We start from the raw sequence: 23,697 nt of genomic DNA on the forward strand, positions 1-23,697 counted from the left end.
TCTTTAGAAAATTTCCTTTATTAAACATATCTTTACAATGTGAAGCTTGTATATCAATCGGACAGAAGAGGGAAGGCTTATGATGGACGACGATGATGATGAGCAGCCAAAGAAGAAAGTCCGCATGGGAATGCCTGCTACACAGTGGATTAGTGTGTACAATGCTCGAAGACCAATGAAGCAAAGGTATCATCATGGTAACTCTTTTGGGTTTCTTCTAAGATTTTTGGAGTAAGGGTTTGAGTTAACCCTGCATTTCTCTCGCAGATATCATTACAATGTTGCAGATTTAAGATTGGACCAGCATATTGAGAAAGGAAATGAAGATGGACTTTACATTAGCAGTGTGGCCTCTTGTTCAAATCTATGGGCCTTGATTATGGATGCAGGGACTGGTTTTAGTGATCAAGTCTATGAACTTTCACCTCATTTCCTTCATAAGGTATCAAATATCTAGCATGCCATAGTTAGCGAGTCTTGATATGACATTGCAGAAACTTGAGTGTCATATCAGTTGATTAATTTTTAACGAGGCCTAATCTCTTGTAGAGCATGATGTGTAGGCAGTGTGTCTTATTACTTTTTGCTTTATCAACTGCAGGAGTGGATCATGGAACAATGGGAGAAAAATTACTACATAAGTGCCATAGCAGGGGCTAATAATGGGAGCTCATTAATAGTCATGTCTAAGGGTTAGTGTTGCAATTCAAGGACTGGAGTTCTAATTTTGTACTCCTTTTGTTCTGCAGTAGTTCAGTCATTTTGCCATTTTGGTACTTTCCATGGCAGTGGAGTCATTTCTAATTTTAGAAATAATTAGAGATTTTAATTAAGTTTAGAGGACTAATTAAGCACCCTCTTATTGCCCTTTAATCATAAGTTTATTAATTAAAAAGGTGACCCATTCCCCAACCCTAAGTGAGCGCCTTCATTCTACCCCTTACACTCTCTCTCTGGACGATTTCTCACCCCCCCTTTCTTTCCGCCGTCGCCACTGAAACCATAATTTCGACTGCCCTCCGAATCGCACCCCTTCTCTCTTCCTCCATCTCGTCTCTCCATCCTCAACCCGATTCTCTGTTCCTTCCTCTCTACCCGAACCTTAAATATCTCTTCCTCTCTACCCCAACAAGTAGTGCTGATCTACAAACCCAAGCTATGCTTGCCCGTTGCTGACAAGGATGGGTGGATTACTCCCCACCACACCCTCTATGGCAAGCAATCGGCGGCCGTGAGCAGGCAGGTGGCAGGGACAGAGTTCGCTGACCAGAAAAGGGGGAGGAGATGGATTTGTGAAGGGTGTTGGCAATTTTAGTTGAAAATAAACATAAATTTGAAGATTGAATAAATATAATAATTTAATTTAATAAACTGAAAAAATTAATATATTATGTAAATTTGGATAGTTACATACAGCAAAAGACATTCGTTTAAAAAAAAATGAAAATAAAACCATCCTATCACTTCATCTACTTTATTATCAAACTCACTTTATCTCCATGCTGAAAGAAATGCCTCCATGGTACGGAAGGTACATTTTCTGATAATGTTTTGAAATGGGATTGCTTTGCGAGATGCAGGTACCCCGTATCTGCAGCAGTCATATAAAGTTAGTGAGTCATTTCCATTCAAGTGGATCAACAAGAAATGGAGAGAGAAGGTTTTTACGTTACTGCCATGGCTACAGCTGGAACTAGATGGGCAATTGTTATGTCTCGTGGGGCAGGTTTTCTGATCAGGTATAATGTTATAGTTTCAGTGATGGCTGTTGTTATGAACTGATCCAAAGACAGGAATAGAGGATTTGCACTATTTGCTTCAACTTATGTTTCTTTTTCAGGTTGTGAGTTGGACTTTCTGTATCCAAGTGAAGGTATTCATAGGAGGTGGGATTCTGGCTACCGCATCACATCAACTGCAGCAACATGGGATCAAACTGCCCTTGTTCTCAGCAATCCACGCGAAACCTTCAGATGAAACACAAGAGACACTTCGGACTTCTGCTTTCCCAAGCACACATGTTAAGGTAGATTTTGTTTAAATCACCTTTCATGTTATTTTACCCTGTTTTCCATACTTCGTTCTTACAGTTTCTGATTGTCACTTTCAGGAGAAATGGGCAAAAAATCTTTACATAGCATCGGTGTGCTATGGGAGAACTGTATCTTGATGTCTCGTAATTTTGTTGGAGGAGGTTACTGGACGATGAAAGTCCTCTCTGATCAAACTCAGTTGTTATTTCCGTAATCAGAGGAAGGGAGATCTTTGGTCTGTGGTCAAGCTGACTCGTGTTGCTCTAAGGACCTGATTTGTGCTTACTATTGCCATTGACATATAGGAGCCTGTGTAAAACCTCTGCACCGGGCTGTGATTATGTCTAAATGCTTTAGGAAAGTGTTAGAACTCCGACAAGTGTAATTCGATCATTCCTTAATGTTGTATAGTGATGGAAATTTAATGTTTGATGACAGTATCCAGCAGCTGTGTCTGTATTAGCAGTGCTTGTATATGTAACAGGTTTTGCAACCCAAGGATATGTTCTATTAAATGTACTTGTTTCTCTCCTCATTAGTTGTAACTATATTTCATATCATTTGACATGTTTCTTTAACATACTTCTCTACTCAAACTTGTGAATATTTTCACGTGAAGTTATTTTGACTTAGATTTTATATCAACTGGGTTTAAGATACATCCTTGTATAAATTGCTGTGTTAATTTATGGTTGATCTTTCCCTATTTGTACATGTCACTCTGCTAGGCTGTCTTTTGTTTGTGCTGGATTATGTTGTCCTCCTAAGTATTGGTGGATTGGTATTCCTTTCTCTCTTCTGGTGTATTATTCTGTGCTGCTATCTTCTGGTCTTTTTGTTGGATGGTAGGCAGAGAACGGTCCTAGCAAGTGTGCTTTTGTCCTGCAGAAATCTCCATTTATGTTCGAGGGCTGGACCGTGAGCCACTGTGCTTCGTGTTCATGCATGGTTGGAGGTATTATACTCTCCACTGCACCATATTCATACATCGTCATGTTCATATTGAATTATTGATGCATATCTGTTTATAGCAGGACAAGAATTGTATCTCAATTTTGAAGTAGGATTGCAGTTTGTCTCTCAGTTTTCTCATTGATGCACACCATTCTTGGTCCGATCCTCACTGCTATCTCAAGTTTGAATGATCAGACGGATGGTGAAAGAGACTACCGTCAATACCGTTGCCTGTGAGTCTGCGTTTCTTTATTTATTTTAATTGACTCAACTGCATTGATATGCACATGGTAGAAGACTTGAAGGAAATTTATTTTTTGTTATGGTTTTCAGGGATTACACCTTACATTTGGTTTAGAGTTGTCAAGTATAGTATATGTATGAGAGGAAATTTTCAGTCAATTAGCATAATAGCCTTTTTATCTGAATATTTTCACATTGCTTGTGCTTTTATCCTTAGAGCATCCACAATGGATGCCCGATCGTAGCGCCCGATCGGCAGAGATCGAGGCTCGGGCGTGGTCGGCATCCATTGCAGCCCTCGGTCACGCGAGCGGACCGATAGTTCGGTCGCGCCGATCCGAGCCGTCGATCGGCGTGAGCTCGAGCCCATTGCGAGCGCGCCGAGCAGAACCATATATATTTTTTAATTATTTAACCTAATTTAAACCACTATAAATACTCCATTTCTTCACTTTTCACTTTCTCTTCTATATTCTCTCAATATCCACACTTTCAACAATGGATCCAGTCAATACCAGAGCCGAATAATGTCGACGACGATATGCCGATGTTTGGAGGAGGAAGCGGCTGGCGCCGGTGGCCGCCCAGAAGACTACGGGTTGGAGCGCTGGATCTGTTGAAATAATATATTTTGATATTTTATAGTAATTAAAAAAAATTAAAAAACAATGATTTAAAATTGAAATGAAAAGTGGATAAGAGATAGGCGTGCTAGTGTCATGATTACTGAGAAAGATAGAAGCGTCTTGTGATGCAGCATTGAAATTCTCAGAAGCTTCCATTAGGGCTCATGGTGGGCCCTTACAGTGAATAATAAAATCTAAAGTATGATATCCATTAGAAAAAACATTACTAAAGTGGTACTCACTAATGGAAATCAGACATAAATCTGATTAGCTTGCAGTTTCCTTTAAGAATCTAATGCCTTTAATCAGTATACATGTATAAATATACTTGAAAAGATTATTCCAAAAATGGAAAATCTTGAAATGGGTAGAATGTGAGCTTTGAATGTTGGATGTGATGGTGGCAATGGTGAGTTTCTTACAATTCTATAATTTCTATTAATTTAAATTTTTTGCAGTTAGTTTTTCTATGAATGAATATCCTTGTCTTAACAAGGAGTTGAAAAGCAGCATCCAACTTTAATTGGATTCCTCTTATTGAAGAGATACTTATAGGCTTCTAACTTATAGACTACTACAACCTAGTGCGTAGAGCTACTGTGTTTATTACTTTTATTTTTGTTGCATTAATGAAGATTCTCACCTATAAAAAATTTGGATTGAATGTTAATTTTGACTGTATCTTATGTTTATATTACTCCTATTACAATGATAAAGTTCAATATTATTGTCAAGAATCTATATCCCAAATAAATTGAAGCCCATTTTAGTAGTAGTAATTTATTGTAAATACTATGGATTTATTCAAGAAGTCGAAATTCCTGACTGTTTACTTCACTCAAATAAAATTGAATATATTGACTTATTTACCACAAATTTAATTATTATATCAAATTATTTACATCATCTACCCATAACAAATTAGTAGAAAAGAACCCAAAAAAAGTTAAAAGCTATGCCGAAAAGCCAAAAAAAAAAAAAAAAGAGAATAAGAGTTGGTCCCCTTGGCCAGGTTATAGTGGGGATCCCCCAAAACGCACGTGACCCGGGCGGACGTTTTTGGGTTACGATTAATAGAAAAAAATAAAAAATTAAATTGGTAAGAAAAATACCGTTGGATGCCGACACGTGGCGATCATCCCCTCAATTTTTATTTGAACACAAGCAGCCCAAATGATTGCTAAAATTCCCCCTTCTGTCACGTGAAATTTTGGGACAAAATTATTAACTTTTTTAAATATAGTTTTATTTCACTAGCAATAAAAAATGAAAAATAAAAATTTAAACTAAATTGATTTTCGGATAACAATACTAATTAAGTAGGGTAAATTAAACAAAAGGAAGGGGTTGGGATCTTGTAGCATTCTTGCAAAGAATAAAGTGGATATCTTAAACAAATTAATAAAGCCTTAATCATTACTACTCCCTGTAATAATTTTTTTTTTTCCCCCGTAGTGAATTATGAAAAAAAAAGTATATTTTTAAAAAATAAAAAAAAAAAAAACATAATGTTTTAAATATTCCTATAAAAAATATTTTCTCATAAAATAATGCATATTTTTTATTTCTTCTTTTGGGGCATTTTTTTTTATTTTACCTTATTCGTACACTTGTTTTCAAAAAAAAGCAAACTTAACTCATCATTTATATATACATCAATTAACATAAATTTATTACTACAATCATCTAAAATATACGTATTTTGTATTTTAGATAATTGCTACAAATATAAGTTATTTTGTCGATAAAATTGTTGAAGATTGTACAAATTTTCTAAAAATGGTCTAACTTGTAAAAAATTATTACTATAATTTTTTCTTACGTTGGATATGGAGTATATGACATAATTAAACAAAGTGAAAACTCGGGCCCAAGTTAACCTTTTGGTAAGAATTGTAATTTTTAATTTGAATAAAATATGGGAGAAAGGGTGAGTATTATTTTTTAAATTTTTAACTTGCTTTGTTTTTTAGGGGCTTTTTTTTATTTTTTGGGGGGATTTTCCTTTTAAAGAAACTTTTTTCTCTTTTCTTTTTTTTATATCTTTTTTTTATTACTTTTTTGTTTTTTTTCCCCTTATCCTCTCTCTTACTTTCTTTTTTTATTTATTTTAAAACCAAAAATTTTTTTCGTTAAAAAATTTACCCAATATGGCAAACGGAGGGGGTATTTGTTTTTATGTTTTAATTTATTTCAATCCATCTGTATGTAGCCGTAGGTTAAATGATGCAAATGAATTAATGAAAATGTAGCACCACTATCCACTCATAGGGATTGGTGGCACCCAATAGCTTATCATGTATGGCCACGTGTCCCCAAAATTCAATGATGATATTCTAATTAAATCAGAGATAATCGAACAATGTATAGCTTTGTTATTTTTGTACTACTCCATAACGAAATAAGTATCGTTTTGTAGTTTCAAAATTAAACAATAAATCGGACACATTAACCTAATGCAGTCATAATAAATACTACTGGATTTAAAGAGCTAAGTAATAAAAAACCAACTAAAAAATAAGTTAAGCAAAAACACATTTACTTCGTTGTTATGATTGCATTGATAGTACCATAAAACAAAAAAATAATAATAAGTGTATATAAATTATAATAGTAAAGCGAAATATAACCTTGTTGTTATGTAATCATCACTCAATTCTCATTTTACCCCAACATCACCTCAATAGTGGTCCACCAATCATAGCAACCCATCACCCCCAAAACTTTCAAACCCACCTTTGCAAATTTAGGTGATGTGTTAGTGAATTTTGACAAAATACACGTTTATATTTATGAAAAAGGGAAAAAAATATAACTAGAATGTTATGCAAAAGTATTATTCATGGAACAAAACACTTGTCCCTCTCCCCAACCGAATAAAAACACTTGTTCTCCATCCCAAGTTAATTCACAAAATGTTGTCCAGCAATGAGTTAATTAAGTGAAGAGTGAATAAAATTGATAAATGAAAAAATTGAGTATAGATAAAACAAGCAAAAATTTATATCAAAAGATGACTAATTTAACTGAGATATCCAATTAATGTGGAATAGGCAACTAGGTTACACTCCAAAATTAGCCATTTGAATTTTGACATAGTAGTTCTTTAAACCGAGGCAACTACAAAATGACATTTCATTTCTTTCAGTAGTACATATGCTTTTCTTAATCTTATCAAATTATAACGACCTCATTATAGTAATTCAACAAACTTACGATAAAATTTAAGATCTTTATACTCCACAAATTACCCAATTCCTTAACTCACCTCCTTTCCATAATTAAAAAAATAAAACAAAAAAATAAAAATAATGTAAGCCATAATTTCCGTCGTCAAACCTGTCCCCTTCTAACGCAAATAAACCCCCCTCCTCACTTCTCTCCACCAAAACTTCCCCTCTCTCACTCCCCCAAAAACACACACACATACTCTTTTCCGCTATTTTTCTCCACACTTTCCCCCCCCCTCCCTATCTCTCTATCTCTCTGTCTCTCATCCCACCAAACTTTCATTTGGTGTTGAATTGTGAGTGGAGAAATTGAATCCCAAATGGAACAAGCCCCCCCCGAATTCTTCGAAGCCGGCTACTACGACGCCGCTTGACGTCCGAGAGGCGCCTCTCCGACCCCAAAGAACGGCGACAATTTCATCGCCGACGACCTCCTCGACCTCCCCAACGACGACACTCGTCGCGGAGAGGCCGAGCCAGGCCTCGACGCCTCCCCGTCGTGGCCACCCTCGAGCCTCATGTCTCGGCCCCCGACGTTGGCGGCCGCGCACCCGCCCCAACAGCCGGCCACTACTCCGGCGAACTCTGCGTCCCGGTGCGTAATTTTTTTAAATTTATAGCAATTGATTATTCATGCAATTTCATTAGACTCTAGAATTGCATGCAATTAGTTAATAGAAATTGAAATGAGATACTACTACTTACTATTACTTGAACTCGAATTAGCCATTAAATTTGGCATGTTCCTTTCTTGGGAGAAAATACTAAATAAGTACATTATAATATAAAAAGTGAAGGCTGCAAATTGAAGGAAGAAAGATAAAGATACAACAAAGAGTGTAGTGTATGTTACACTATTTAATTATGATAATAGTAGTATGTTACCAATTACCATCACATTCAATTTATTTCTATACTTACCACAATAAAATTTAACTTTCATATATAAATGTAATAGTTTTTCGAGTAATTTATTGAACAGTACGATGAATTGGCTGAGCTAGAATGGCTGTCCAATTTTGTGGAGGAATCATTTTCAAGCGAGGATTTGCAAAAGCTGCAGCTGATTCAAGGAAGGAAAGCCCGAAACGACGACGTTTCATCCGCGCTCCAATACCCGTTCCAGCCCGAAACCCCCAAGTCGGGCCCCATCCTGCGGCCCGAACTCCGGTCCCCGCCAAGGCCCGCAGCAAGCCGCGCGCTGCCCCGGGCAGCTGGTCCTCCCGCCTCGTCGTCGTGTCCCGACCCGGCCCGCAGCCATCCCCGCCTGTCTTCCTCGTCGGAGTCGAACGTCTCCGGCGCCGGCGCTGCCCGGAAGGCGGGGAAGGCGGCCGGCCCAAGAAGCGGGATGGGCAGGACGGGGCGAGGGGGGAGTGCTCCACTGCGCCACTGACAAGACGCCGCAGAGCGACGGGCCATGGGCCCAAGACACTCTGCAAGTGCGAGGAGGTACAAGTCAGGCCGGCGCGCTGAAGACAGCCGCAGGCCCCGACTTTCGTGCTGACTAAGCACTCGAATTCGCACAGGAAGGTGATGGAGCTGAGGAGGCAGAAGGCGCAGCCGCCGGCAGCGGCGCCGCCGTATATGCACCACCACCAGCATCAGAATGTGGTGTTTGATGTGTCCAACGGCGATGATTACTTGATTCATCAACACATGGGGCCGGATTTTAGGCAATTGATTTAGGATTAGTTTGATAATGATGATAAAGTTTTTATATATGGTGAGATTTGGACAAAAAAAACAATTTCTAAGAAAAAAATTTTTTTTTTGTCACAAAGTTATTTCAATTAGGACATTAATTCCTAACTTTGAGTTTTTTCTGTTTCTTGAATTTTGATTTGGAAGGAGCGAAAAATTAGAAAATAGGCTCTAATGTCCTTAGTACTCTTCTTTTTAATCTACTATTTTGTTTTGCCAAAAGATTGGCAAATTATTGAACAATTTTTGTTATTTTTGACTTTTATATATCTCATATTTATTGGAGACTGTGTTGTCCTATTTTCTTTAATTTGTACACTTTGATGCTTTGCAAATAATCTAGGAATACAAACTTTGCATTAAAATAATTAAATAGTAGGAGTAGTACTATAAAGGGAGGAATATTACTCAAAACGAATGATCCTAGGCATCCCCTAATCCATAGACTTAGCCTACTTCAAATTTTATTTTATTTTTTTTTCCTTAGATGAAGGAATCTTTATATTAATTAAAATAATATCACTGCACAGTTAGTAGTGATTTTAATAGTAACACCGAGGCAATGTACAGAATTATGCAGCAAGGATTACCCAATGTGTAGCTAGCAATGTGGCATGGTGCAGTATAATTATTGAAGCAAATGGCTTAATTAACATTATTGTATACTACTAATTTCCAATTTCTGCATTTGATCAGTGTCACATGCATTGGCAAAAGAGGAAAAGAAGATGAAAATATGAATTAAGTTCATTAATTCATAAATGCATTCCACTTAACACCGTAACTTTGTGTATTGATTTATGTTTCTCATGTGCTCATTAATGCTTCGTAAAATTATTTCAATATTTATTTAAACAAATAAAAGTAATAAATGGTTTGTTTGACATACAAGAGCAAAAATAGTGGGCTTCCATGCATGTAGGGATATTTCCATGTTACTATAAAGGGCATTTGTCTCCTTTGAATGCTTCTTTTTTTTAATATTTTTTTAATAAAAAAAATTAGATAACTTTCTCAATCAGATTCTATTTAAGTTAGCATGGTTCAATAGCTTCATTTGGATTTGTTCAGTACAGTTAGAATAATAAACCAAATTCAATTACTTTTATTTTTCTTCAATTTTAAACCAAATCAACCTCATATCATTAGACCGTTTAATCTTGACCGAGCCAGCATGATCTGCATAACCCTAGGCACGCAGCCGGCATAGTTTCAGTATCGCCACACCATCAGCATTTTCCACACCATCGCCACATCATAATCATCTCGAGTGAGTAGTGAAGAAAAATGACACATAAGGAGTTCAAAGTTCAAGAATTGGGTGAAAATTTGCTTAAAACATCCAAATGCAACAAGTCTTCTAGTAGGCCCATCTTCCCACCCTCAACACATCGCACCCGAGCCCAAGTCAGGACTCAGGCTCGATGTGCACAAGACCTATAATAAGATATAGGAGTATATAACAAAAGCAAACTAATGACTAACTTGATCAATGAGACCATATTGTAAGACAAGTACAATGATTCAACACACTAAAAACACAGGATTTTCAGCATGCAATAGAAGATATTTTTGCTTGTACAAAATGAGCCAAAGATTCTCTCTGTAAGTAAATTGTGAAAGTATACATTGTCTAAAAGGGAGACATGATCCATCAAACTGAAGTATCTTTCTTCAACCTTTATTGCATTTCCCCTCTCATCGCGGGACAGAGAGACCTAGTTCTGAAATAAGAAGGCAACGGTACATTAGGAGTAATGTTGCATGCCACACATTGTACATCACGGGATGCAAAGACAAATACTAACACGCAAAGGAAAAAGCAAAGAAATGGAACGAAATCATATGGCCCGGATTGCTATAAGCACAAAGAGTAACTAATAAAACAGAGCCTACTTCTTAACAATAGCTACGAATGGCAATGAGGTCGGATTCTAAGTTCTTGAGACTTAATGTCGAATAACAATGAATTGCTAAATCTTTGGCTTCGAGTGGATTGGTAGTATTCCACATTATACAGTTAGGACACATTGCATAAAAATTGTACAAATAAGCTTCAATCAAATGGATCACCGAAGCCTGCATCAACGATTCAACAAGGACAAGATTTCAATTCAAAGCAATAGGATGCATATGGAAAGAACCAAGAGGAAAACATAGTAATTCCAAAAGGTAAGTGGCCCATATTCCATACAGAGGAAAACATGAAAACTCTTACTCAAAACTTGAGCGCCGCAAACGTAGATACATGAAGCCTAACTAATCAGGTGGTAGGCAGGTTGCAGCACATTCCTTCTCCAATTGTAACAAAAGAAAGAGAAAAATACAAACAAAAAGGAAAGGTATATGAAAATTTGGACGTCACTTTTGTTACAACAATCCCAAAACAAACAAAATACCAGATAAATATATCATTTGAAAGCATACAAGGCTATCCCAGACGACACGGCACACAAAAAGGTGATAGAAAATATATAAGGGATAAGGCTATGCAGCAATAGGTCTTGTTTGAAACGATATCTACAAATGTCTTTGGAATATTGTTTTCCAGATCTTGAAACTGAGTTTTCACTTTACCGGCTTCAAAGAAAAAAAGGATACTTCTACTAGTAAATAATCTTACCACAACAAACTGTTCTAACTCAAAACATGTGAGATCAAGCATCTCAATCAATGAAAATAACTGTAATAGAAACACTAAAAACTATCGAGTAACTTAATTATGCCAACTTCAAAACATAAACAAAGAACATAATAAGCAAAGGACTTTCAATGAATGAAGAAAGAGATAGTACAAAAAAACTACAGGATCCTCTTTTATGACATGAAAAGGGACATAAAAAGAAGTATTCTTACAGAAACATTATAAAATCTATCAAACTCCAGGGTTGGCACTGGAGAGCATACCCTGAGACAAAGATCTGCAGCCCTTGGTGTCTATGCCTAGACAAGAGGTTAGCGAGCCGACGACAATGCCGAGTGGAGAGGTAACAGAGATTGAAGCATAGCCATTTGAGGCAATGGACTGAAAAAAAGTCCCAAATTCAAATACAAAACACACACTATCTCAAATAACACAAATTTGAAAATTAAGCCCTAAAAATTAAATCTTGAAAACATTAACAATGAAATCTATCTATCAATGATTATTAACTGAAGCCCATCTTAAATAACATAATAGTAGCACAAAAACCCAAATCTCGAGCTAAAATTCATACATTTCTCATAATTAAGGCATAATTTGATCAGTGCAGCCTAAAATTCGTTTCGAGAGAAAAGGGGCGGAACGGAATGTACCTAGAAAATGGGGATGGAGAGAGGCGCGGCGATTGAGCTGAGAACATGGGTGTGCTTGAGGGCTTCGAGAAGGAGGATTTGAGAAAGCTCATTGCTGGCCTTGAGATCGTTCTGCATCGAGACGCCATTGTTGAAGAGCGGTGGCTGGAAGAAAAGGTGAATTGAGGGTTTTGGAGAGGGATTAGATTTGGAAGAAGCTCAAGTGCGTTGGTACTCCGCGCTTCGAATGTTGTACATCGAGATTTGGGTCGGGTTCTTGTATATTTCACCTAATCTATTTTTTTGGCTCAAACACAATTTTATTTTAACATCATTTCATATATATTTCTTCTATTTTTGACTTTCAGCTTGAGTTCGATATGAATCAACCATGTTATTTGTAGTTTTTGGATATGATTATATGAAATTATGAATCAACAACGATGTTGTTTATGATTATATTTCTTCTATTTTTGAACTGAGACGCCCACTTTATTTAGGAGTATATTTGTAATCGAGTTGGACATGAAATACATGATTGAGAATTCGAATTTCTCTAATATGATCCAATTCAAAAATCGAATTTTAATGAAAATTGAATCCATACCAAATCAAATTGTATAGAAATCCTAATTCCTAAATCCAACATAGGAGTATGAAATTCCATCCAAATCGAAAAAAGTTAAAATTGCATAAATTGTTGGAAACCATAGTCTTTTGTTTCCACAATTCAAAACCAAATCTTCTCTAATTTCCTAGTTGTTCGAAATGAATTGATAACACAAGAATACATGCTCCTACTTACAAAAGTGCATCAATAGAATAAGAAAGACATGACATTAAAATACAGTAATGATACAAAACCAGCACATGAATAACTGAACCAACTATACTGCAAATTCCACTAAAATTGAAGAAAATAACAACCAATCACCACCTTAATCAATTCAAGAAACTCAATTCATGTAGAAAACCATTAAAAATTAATCAAAGTAAACAATAATTAACTACATCAACTGAAAGAGAAAGAAGAGAAAATGCAGAAAGCACGATTTGGAAATCAGTCAGCAAGAACCAAATCAAATATGTTAACAGTAATGAGCGAGGAGGAAGGCAAGAATTGTCTCTACATATTTAAAGAAACCGAAGAGGCCAAAGAATTCAGACAGTATATATATTCACCACCATCACATACGTTTGTAACAAACTCAGAAAACAAATCCTAGTTACCAGAAGACAAGGAAGCCGGATTACTACAGTAACATCTCTTTACTACATGCTACAAAAGCTGCAAAGATCGAACTCCAAATCCACCGGTAGCTTTGTTGTCAGATAACCTGCACACCTGTTGAACAGCCAATTTTGAGGAACCTCTGCAGCAATATGAAGGAATATTTTGAGAGAGCGAAATAGAAACACCAGTTTCTAACAGAAATTTCCTAATCAAATTAAATTAGTATGCAAGAAAATACTCCCTCCGTCCCCTATTAGGAGTCACTCTTTGACCGGGCACGGGTTTTAAGAAATGTAAAGAAAAGTTGATTGAAAAAGTTAGTGGAATGTGAGACCCATTTTTTTATATTGGTTTTATAATAAATTGTGAGTGGATTGAGTTAGTGGAATGTGAGACCTACTTACTATTTATAGTAAAAATGAAGTGTGACTCTTAATTGGGACGTACCGAAATGGAAAAGTGTGACTCTTAATCGGGGACGGAGGGAGTAGTAAACATGGTCCAAAGAAACAATTTGGAATAAGTAACAAGTGCATGCAGATAGAACTCATAAATGTAAATACTTCTTTACAATGTCTAGTACTGTTATTATAACCACACTTGAATACTTTTCTCTTATATGCTGACGCAAGTGTGTAGACTGTAGAACATGGTGAGGCAGGCAAAATGAAACTTATAGAGCAAAACTCCACTTGATGCTAGGTAGCAAAATAGGTCCTAAATCAAAATCTCAAACTGAATCAGCTAAATCTAGTTTAGTGGTAACAGATAAACATCTTGATAATTGAAATAAGAACCCTATATGCTAGATCATGTACAATGCCTCTATTTACGATCCTACGATCCAACATAGGAAATGAATTTTGCTCCATATTGCATTTCTAGGTACTAGATCAACATAAACACATACTCCCTCCCTTCCATAGTAGTGGAGTCATTTTGACATTTTAGTACGTTCCATAGTAGTAGAGCTATTTCTCTTTTTAGAAAAAGTCAACACATTTCTTTTCACTTACTTAACACTCTCTTATTTTATTCTCTCTATTCTTTCTTTACTTAACTCACTTAACACAATTTTTCTTAATCTCCGTGCTGGAAAAAAATGTCTCCACTACAATGGAATGGAAGGAGAATAATTCAAATTAAATTATAGACAAATAGACTGATCCTGTTTTGACATTAGTAGTACAACATAAACACAATGCATATCCTACAAGTGATACAAATTCTATCCATTAGATAAATTCATGAACAAGTGCAGTATATTCCTCCCTGTTACTAAGCTTGTGTTGTTTAAATTCATGAATAACAGTGGTTCTAATCCATTAGACAACTGCAACACACATCCAGAACCACACACAGTGATAAACAATAATAATGGAGAAAGATAATGCAAATTATAATTTCATTTCTATAGAAACTAGCAGTAGAAAGCAATACACATAAACATATAAGAACATTGAAAGGCAAAAACCCCTAATTAGCTTCACTAATCTCCAATTAGAGCTTATTAATCCCTAGGTTTTATGAATGGCACCTCAAAACTGAATAAAATCTAAGTTAAGAAATAACCTTGTTGATTACTGTTGCTGATTATGAGGGGCGTTCGGTGGCGGCATTCCGGCCTAAACAATGCCCTTGCCCACCGGGAGGTGGCGGGGGGGCCATACCAGGCCTCGGCGGCTGCTGCCCAGGCGGAGGACCACCGGGCATTCCAGGCCTTGGGGGCCACCAGGCGGAGGCGGACCCCTCATCATCTGAGGCGGCGGCATCATCTGCGGCCTCTGCCCATACTGCGGAGGAGGACCAAATCCAGCTGGAGGCGGACCACCGGGCCTGAACTGCGGCGGAGGCGGCATAGGCATCCCTGGCCTCGGCGGGAACCCTCCCTGCGGAGGCGCGACGGACGGAGGCCTAACCACCGGCGGCTGCTGCGGGTACGGCATCGGTGGAACTGAAATCTGAGGCGGCCGGGAAATCTGAGGCTGCATCATGCCGGGAGCCGGGCCGCCGACGCCGCGGACGGGGCCGGCTAGACCGGGCTGGGCCTGGGAGAGCGGGCCGGTGACGACGCCGCGGCCGGCTGCGCGGCCGATTCCGGGACCGGAGACGGCGGTGGCGGAGGCGGTTTTGAGGCGGGAGTCGTCGGGGAGGGGGCCCTCGACGGTGAGGAGATGACCTCCTCGCCGCGGAGGAGGACGAGGCCGAGGGTGCGGCGGTCCTCGCGCTCCTCCTTGGATCCTTTGGTCGGGGGCAGCTTGCGGAACTCCTCGCAATCGCCGAGGACGAGATTCATGTGGCGGTCGAAGGCCATGAAATTTTCCGATGAGCTGGCGGCCGTCCTGGATGGTGACGCGCATCCGGTAGTTGATGTACTGCAGCATCTTGGAGCTCTTCGACATCGACATCTTCGCCGGTGGGGGCGAATTGCAGCCTCTCTCCTACCTAGGGTTTTGAGTGTGTGTGTGTGTTGTGAGAGAGAAAGGGTGAAATGGAATTCGGAAAAGAGGGAGAGCGTAGGGCTTTATATGAGAATTTAATATTCAAGGTAAATTAATTAGAACGAACTTTTTTACTTCACGTATAAATGATATAAATGATCTGATTTTTATTTTATCTTTCATAATCCTATTAGAGTTTTTTTAGATTTCGATTCAGTCTCCGATTAAATCAGCTGCGTTTTAATAAATAGTAGTAGATACATTCACTAACTTATTTTCCATTTTATTATAAAATCAATATAAAAAAATGGTCAGAATTACAACTTTTCAACCAACTTTTACATTTCTTAAAACGTCTATAACCATGACTCCTAATAGGACGGAGGGAGTATCATTTTTGGTACCATTTACGTGCGAAAAGTAAAGATCGAAAACAATTTATGTAGTTCACTCTTAAAAATATAATCCATGTGGCATTATTTCAACCACTAGATTTTCTAATCTATGCTAAGATTTAGTTTTAGTTTGGGATTCACATTAGTTAGAATTGATCACTCACCCTCCTAGGAATATCTATATTTAATAAAAACTACTTAAAAATTTCTTTGATCACGTGTAATAATATAAATTGAATATTTCTCATTTCGATATGTATTAAGATAACTTTCAATCATACACCTCCCATCATATTTTGCAGCTTATTCAAAAAAATTCGAGTATACATTTTAGTCGATATTATAAACTCCCTTAAAAGTTATTCCCTATATTTCAATATTATAAAAATAATAATTACTTGATAATTTATAATTAACTTTAAAAATCCAATAAATGAAATAAAAATAGAATGAAATTATGACGAGTAATAAAGGAAAACGGTCCTAACAAGACCGTTTTATCATTGATCCAAACATTATCTTTTTGATTATTTGGTCCTACGTAAATGAACTCGGCCCCAATCATCCTCACTTAACGAATCAAAAATAGACGGTGATTGCAAATTTGACTAAATTAAATTACTAATTGTATTTAAATTTAAACCCTAATTACACTTCTTAAAAATTGGAAAACGTACTAAAACATTAAAACATAAACACACAAGATCCTCACTCTCCATGGAAAATGCAAACTCCATATAAATTCTTGTTCTTCTTACTTAGTATATATCATAATAAATAAAATATTTTTCACGATCCAAAGAACATATATAAAAGAAGATTTAAAAAAAGTTGAATTGCATAAATATTCACAAAATTTGGTCATATATAAATAAGAAGATTAAAAAAAAATGAATTGATAAACATTCACAAATTTGGGCTCTTTCATGTTGTTTCGAAGAGTGTAGAACTCAATATTCAAAATTAGAACTAAGAAAGGCAGACCTATTCATGTGTTTGAATTTCAGCAAGAAATATAATTATAAATTGTACTCATAAAATTGTGAGGGAACACTTGGAATAATAATAAAAGGTTGAAAATCAAGAAATAAGCCAAAAAGTAGATGAGTTCTCAAACATTTCAAATATAGTTGTGTTTTTCAATCAATAGATAATGTGAGTTATAATAGTAGTGTCGATACACTACAAATAACTCTTTGTAAAAACATAAAAATCAAGACACTTCAAACATAGTTGTGTTTTTTCAATCAATAGATCATGTGAGTTATAATAGTAGTGTCGATACACTACAAATAACTTCTTTTTAAAAACAAAAAAATCAAAACGCAATTACTAAATCAACATAGTTTCTACATGACTCGTCAATAGTTTAGCAAAATGTTTGATGGCAAGAGTAAAAGTAAAGGCCAAAGGGGAGGATCGAGCCAAAAGAACAAGTACAAGGACATCACCAAAAGGCCAAAAAGAAGTACGAGTGCGGGTATACGGCGTGGGAGGCCGCAGCAGCCTACGACCGTGCCGTCCGGTCCATGCACGGTGCCAACGCCTACACCAACTTTGTCTACCCAATGCGCCCCCCTCACCAACATCACCTCCCCTATGAGCCCGAGTATGAGCTTACGCCGGACCACTCCGCCGGCGGTGGCTACACTACGAATCCGCCACGGTGGCTACAATAATATATACTATTAATAGAATTGATAATCACATATTTCTAATTCATCTATATAATATTTTAAAGCTATATAGGTAATATTTTTTCATTTTTCTTTCTAAAATGTTAGTTTTCTTAGTTGAGAACAAAACTTGATATATGATATATTAATACAATTGAGTTCATAATTTTAATTTTCATTCTTTATGCTTCAAAATTTAATTTTTTTTAATTCAATGTTTGAAAATTACAATTGAATTCCAATGCGTAGGGTTTTTTCTTTCAGCATCCTTAATTTCTTTAATTTCATAATTTTCTTGAAAATCTAATTTCAAAATCTTATATCCAAATTTAAAACGCAAAACTCAATCATTTTAGACTAAATCACACAATCCTACATTTTTTTGATACAAAAATGCTCCAACCATTGAAAATGGTGAGCTGAACAAAAAGCTCAAGATGAGCGTAACCAACGAACCAAGGAGTTCATCGCTGCTCCCAAAACAAGTTGCTCCCATCATCACAACGTACTCAAACAACAAAACAAAAACAAAACTCACATGGGTATGACACAGACAACACCCAAAAGAAGACACCCAAGAAACGAACCCAAACAACAAAAAGAAGGAAGGTGGCAGCCATTGAACCTGTTTCAAGTGAGCAGCGAATAGCAGACGAGAGGTGGGAATTGGTACCACTTTAATTCAGGTTGAGGGCGTGGAAAAGCACAAGCTTCTTGTTTTAGCTCGCCACGGCGGATCGAAAAAGCTAACCTCCAAAATTAGTCCTTGAGTTTTCCCAACTCCTAACATCGTTGAAGCTATCCATCACCTGCTCCGGGTGAAAATGGGAGCTTCGGTACCACCCTCTCATCCATGCACCAAGACGGCAAAAAGTCGCTTTCTTCTCAAACTCTCAATTGGGCTTAAATTCATGGAATATGATCTTATTCCGAATATCCCATATAGACCATGAGATGATGTAGAACATGGAAATCCTCATTTTCTTATCAATCTTCCTCAGGCGTTGCCAAGCCATGAAAGGAAGCAATCTTTAGATGATTAGGTAGACAGAGTGCCACGTTCCATTGATCACAGCAGTGGTACAACGGCTATTAGAGAGCTTGCAGCTGAAGAAGAGGTGCTCAATGGTTTCGGATTCTCCTTGAAAAAGTGCAGCGATCATCTTCTACTCCAGTAAAACGCAGCCTAAACAATCTCTCTTTTGTATTGAGCCTCTCTTGGAGCATAAACCACAAATGCAGTTGTGCTCGTGGCGAGGCAACGTTTCTCCAAGCTAGTTGTCCAACGAGATAAGGGCTCTCCTCACCCTTTAGCTTTGTCACCTGCATCACAAAGTTAGAGACCCAAAAAGGAGTAGCCTCGAGACCGAGCCACAATTTCACATCACTAGTGTTTTCTCTTAGGGAGATACGATTCACCGCTCGAAGAAGCTCCTGGAAAACATCCTCTTCCCAAATATAAAAATTTCTCCAAACACCCATATCCCACTCACCCATCTCTTCAATAAAGTTTTTCTTTGAGTGGAGAGCATGAACAATCTTGAGTTCTTCAATTTTTTTGCCAAATCTCTTGAAGTTATTAATTTGACCCCAGAGGTTTTTCTGACATTTTCTTTTCACTCTTTGGGCATCTCCAATAATAATTGGCCCATGGATGGATCTGACGATATCCTTCCACAAAGGCTTTTGGTCATCCGCGAACCTCCACCACCACTTGAACAACAAGAAAGCATTTTTGATATAAATATCTCCAACACCCAGGCCTCTGTGCCCCATCGGTTTCTAGATTGTATTCCACGCAAAAAGATTACCTCCTTTATCATCATCTTTCTTACCCCTGAAGAACGACTTTGTAGCTGGATGATGCGCCCTGCCACTTTCTTCGGCATTTGGAAAAGGCTAAGATAGTACATTGGGAGGTTGTTCAAAACAGCTTTAATAAGGACTAGTCGCCCCACCTTTGATAAAGTCCTAGCTTTCCAAAGTGCTAGCCTCCTTTCCACTTTTTTAATAATTGGTTTCCATGTCTGGGCCTTGTGTGGGCTAGCGCCAAGGGGGATACCAAGATAAGTGATCGGCAGTTTGGTGGCTCCACAGCTTAAGGATCTTCTAACTCTTTCCACCCAATTCTCATCACAGTTCAAGGGGATGAGTGTGGATTTTTTGTAGTTGATCTTGAGACCTGACATCAAGGCATAACATTGAAGGGCTTTCTTATAGTTGTCAATGATTTTCGCATCTGCCGGGCAGAAGATAATTGTGTCATCTGCAAATTGAAGGTGCGTGATTGTAATCTGATCTGCACCCACTTTAATCCCTTTGAGCACTCCAAGTTCTCTACCTTTGAGGACGATCCTGTTGAAGGTTTCAGAAATCAAAAGGAAAAGAAAAGGCGACAACGGATCCCCTTGTCTCAGACCTCTTTGCAAGCTGAAAGGTGAGGTTGGCGATCCATTAACAAGAATAGACATTAATGCTATCCTCACACATTCCATGATCCAATTAATTCATTTGTTTCCAAATCTCATTCCAAACATCGTCTCCTCCAGGAAATCCCATCTAATAGTATCATAGGCTTTTTGGAAGTCCGGCTTGAGCAGAGTAATTCTCTGATGTGTCTTCTTAGCCCACCACACAATTTCATTTGCAATCAACGCCCCGTCTAAAATCTGCCTATTCTTGACAAAAGCAGATTGTGTTTCCCCAATCAAGTCTGGCAACACTTTAGATAGCCTTTTTGCAAGAATTTTAGCAATGATTTTGTACAGACATCCAACCATGCTAATCTGTCTGAAATCCTTGATCTCACTTGCACCTTCAATTTATGGAATTAAAGTCACCCAAGTGCAATTGACTTCCTTTGGAAGTCGTCCCGTATCAAAAAAACTCCAAAACAAAATCACACACCTCATGTCTGATGTCTATCCAAAGTTCCTTCACAAATTTAAAATTGAAGCCATCATACCCTGGGGCCTTTGAACCTTCACATTCCTGCACCGCTGAGTTGTTGGTCTCCTTTCAAGAGCATCCAGCTGTTCAGTTGAAATTTTAGGAAGTATGGTGCTGTCGAGATGAACTCTTGGCTTCGGTTCTTGTCTATAAAGGCCTTTATAAAATTTCAGAATCGCAATCTTGATTGCTCTTGGGCTCTTGAAGATTCTCCCCCCATCTCTGATATGGCTTGAATCTTTTTCTCCCTAAAGCCACTGCATGGTAGTACTTTGTGTTTCTGTCTCCGTCTTTGATCCATCTATCCCTTGACATCTGCTGATGCTTTTCTATCTAGCCACTTGCTTAGTTGTGCCTCCACTGCGACGAGTCTGGCAATGTCGATTTTAATCTGAATCTTCATCTGGTCCTCCTCCAACTTTCTAATATTAACATCGATATTCCCAAAGCAGCTTTTGTACCAAATCCTGAGAGGTCGATGAAGTGCCTTGAGCTTCTCTGCAATGGGATTACCCCCAAACTTCCTCTATTCATTCCTCACCATATTTAGGAATCCAGGGTGAGAAAACCAAGTGTCCAAGCATCTGAAAGGGCGCCGTTCCAACACTTCTTTGGCTAGGATCAAGACGATAGGTGTGTGATCGGATATAGAGTTTGGCAGAGCTGTGAGGGTTGTGTTAGGGAAATTGGATCCCCAATTAATGTCAAAGAAGATCCTGTTCAGTTTACTTCTAGAGCTACCTCTTCCCCAAGTGAATCTTATCCTTCACTTCTTTCATCCATGAAAATCCCCCATCACTAGCAAAGGGGAGGAGGACTTAGCTTTAACACCAGTGAGCTCATCCCAAAGCTGTTTGTGTTCAGTTGTGGAGTTGGGAGCATACACAACCAAAATCTCACAAATAAAGCTCCAGTCTTTTAGGAGTAAGGATCCATCTGTCTCCTTTTTTGCTACCACTTTATCAAACTTATTTTTGTCGCAACAAGCAATAACCCATCCGCTACCCGAAACAGCATCAACGTAGTCCCAATCGGCATCACTTTGCCCCCACCACATCCTCACTCTGAAATCTTGAAGACCTTTGTGTTTGGTTTCGACCAAGCCTAAAAAAAATACAATTTTATTCTTGTACCAACTTTTTAATTGCAAACTCAATCATTTTAGACTAAATCACAAAACCCTACATAATTAGACTATAAATCCGATGCATAGTGGGTTTTTTTGCATATTCTTATTCTCAATTTCTCAAAGTAATAAAGTACGTATATACGAAAAATTGTAAAAAAAAAATACAAGTTTTAGCATTATTGAATTAAAACCGGCAAGAAGATAGAGTTGGTAAGTTTATTTGAATTTAATAGGTAGAAAGTTAAAATATACATCGTAGATTATGATCAATAAGAAAACTATAAAAAGAAACTCTATTATTAAAACTAGTTCATGGAGTAATTTGTTTATTTAATATTAAGTTATGATTTTTGTATGTCTAAATAAAAAACTAAACACTAATATAACAATTATTGAACAACATGCAGTTTTCAATGAAATCTTGATCGTATGTAAGCAAGTACTATATTTTTTAGAATCGTCTAGATTAATAAATATGGAAACCTTGAATATCTAAAGGAAGTACTGTACTTTTATATTAGATGAAACAATCATAATATAATCATATAAAATCTATTTAAAATAACATTAGATTATAGTATTAGGCAAAATATAATTACGGAAAAAATATAAGAGAATTACTTATATCGAGACATTATATCCTAAAATTATTTCATTCCAAAAGTAATTCATTCCAAAATCATAATAAAATTCCATCCCAAAATTAATTATTTTTTTCACATAATTACCAAATTCTGTTAACCTACAATCTCTCTATATAAACACCGTTCAATCACAAACATCTTCAAACACAAGTACACAACACTCGACTCTTGTTTTCTAAGAAGTGATCAAAATGAGTCGATCAAACGATCAGTTCCGATACAAGGGCGTGGATTTGGAGAAGAGGACAGGCAAGTACTGTGCGCGGATATTCGACGCGGAGGAGAAGACAACTAAGCGAAACAATCTCGGCACATTCGACACGGCCGAGGAGGCCGCCATGGCGTACGACTACGCCGCCCGGTCCATGCACGGCTCCAACGCCTACACCAACTTCGTCTATCCCGACGGCAGGCACCGCGGTTCCCTCACCAACATCACTGCCCCTCATGAGCCCGAGTATGAGCTCTCGCCCGACCACCCCGCCCCTGCCGCCGCCGGCTACAACTACGCCGGCGGCAGCGGCTACAACTCTGGCTACCAGCAGAGCTATTACGGGCAGGGCGAGGGGCAGTATTCAGGACAGGTGGATTACCAGCAAAACACGGGGTTCGGGCAGGTGGAGTACCCGCAGTGGGTGCCGGGGGATGAGCTGCCGCCGCTGCCGCAGGTCCTCACGAGCTCGGCGGTGGGGTACGGAGGCGGGTATATGCCGCCTCCGGGGGCGGGTAGTAGCTACTCCGGCGGAGGGGGGTATGGGTATGGGAATGGTTGGCAGTGAGAGTTAGTGGTGGTTTATGGTTTAGTGGTGGCTTTTTTGTTGGATTTATTAGAATCAATTTTTGCGTTTTCATTTAATTACCATTGGATTTATTAGAATCGATGTTAGCGTTTTTCTCTAGTAACTTTTTTTTTGTCTTTCCTTTTACTTAATACTAGTATCAACCCCGTGCGTTGCACGACCTATTGAATTTTAAATTAAATAGTCAATTAAATAAATGAAATGAGAAAATATAAAATTATATATGGTTTATAGATCCCAAATAAAATTATACAACTTTATAAAATATATAATATTTATGAAATAAAAATTAAATAGTGATACAACATAAAAGAGTTTATTGACTATGCAATTGTACACATACAGTGATTGACCAGTGTTCAACCT

At 37.7% G+C, this 23,697-nt stretch overlaps 2 protein-coding genes, 1 long non-coding RNA gene and 3 pseudogenes across 3 annotated transcripts; 4 read left to right on the top strand and 2 right to left on the bottom strand.

Annotated features, from left to right (window-relative positions):
- Nucleotides 1–45: 45 nt before the first annotated feature.
- On the top strand, nt 46–1,735 carry LOC125198316 (casein kinase 1-like protein HD16; the record flags this gene model as incomplete). Its single annotated transcript, XM_048096688.1, has 4 exons — nt 46–186; nt 268–442; nt 602–692; nt 1,581–1,735. Coding segments are annotated over 4 exons (562 nt in total), but the record flags the coding sequence as incomplete, so codon positions are not given.
- A 116-nt stretch (nt 1,736–1,851) lies between these two features.
- Nucleotides 1,852–2,568, top strand: LOC125198314. Its single transcript, XR_007172382.1, has 2 exons — nt 1,852–2,026; nt 2,111–2,568. It is a non-coding gene; the product is annotated as an uncharacterized LOC125198314 (long non-coding RNA).
- Nucleotides 2,569–4,204: 1,636 nt separating this feature from the next.
- On the top strand, nt 4,205–8,815 carry LOC125198317 (annotated as a pseudogene).
- Nucleotides 8,816–10,247: 1,432 nt separating this feature from the next.
- LOC125198315 lies at nt 10,248–12,368 on the bottom strand (annotated as a pseudogene).
- An 845-nt stretch (nt 12,369–13,213) lies between these two features.
- Nucleotides 13,214–15,733, bottom strand: LOC125198313 (annotated as a pseudogene).
- A 6,989-nt stretch (nt 15,734–22,722) lies between these two features.
- On the top strand, nt 22,723–23,310 carry LOC125198318 (ethylene-responsive transcription factor LEP-like). Its single transcript, XM_048096689.1, has one exon. It carries the CDS (start codon nt 22,723–22,725, stop codon nt 23,308–23,310), a length of 588 nt encoding a protein of 195 aa, XP_047952646.1.
- Nucleotides 23,311–23,697: the final 387 nt, after the last annotated feature.

Source organism: Salvia hispanica, unplaced genomic scaffold, assembly GCF_023119035.1.
Source record: "Salvia hispanica cultivar TCC Black 2014 unplaced genomic scaffold, UniMelb_Shisp_WGS_1.0 HiC_scaffold_136, whole genome shotgun sequence".
Classification (NCBI taxonomy): domain Eukaryota; kingdom Viridiplantae; phylum Streptophyta; class Magnoliopsida; order Lamiales; family Lamiaceae; genus Salvia; species Salvia hispanica.

Coding starts and splice junctions, on each gene's coding strand:
- LOC125198318 (XM_048096689.1), top strand. CDS start 22,723: ATGAGTCGATCAAACGATCAGTTCCGATACAAGGGCGTGGATTTGGAG.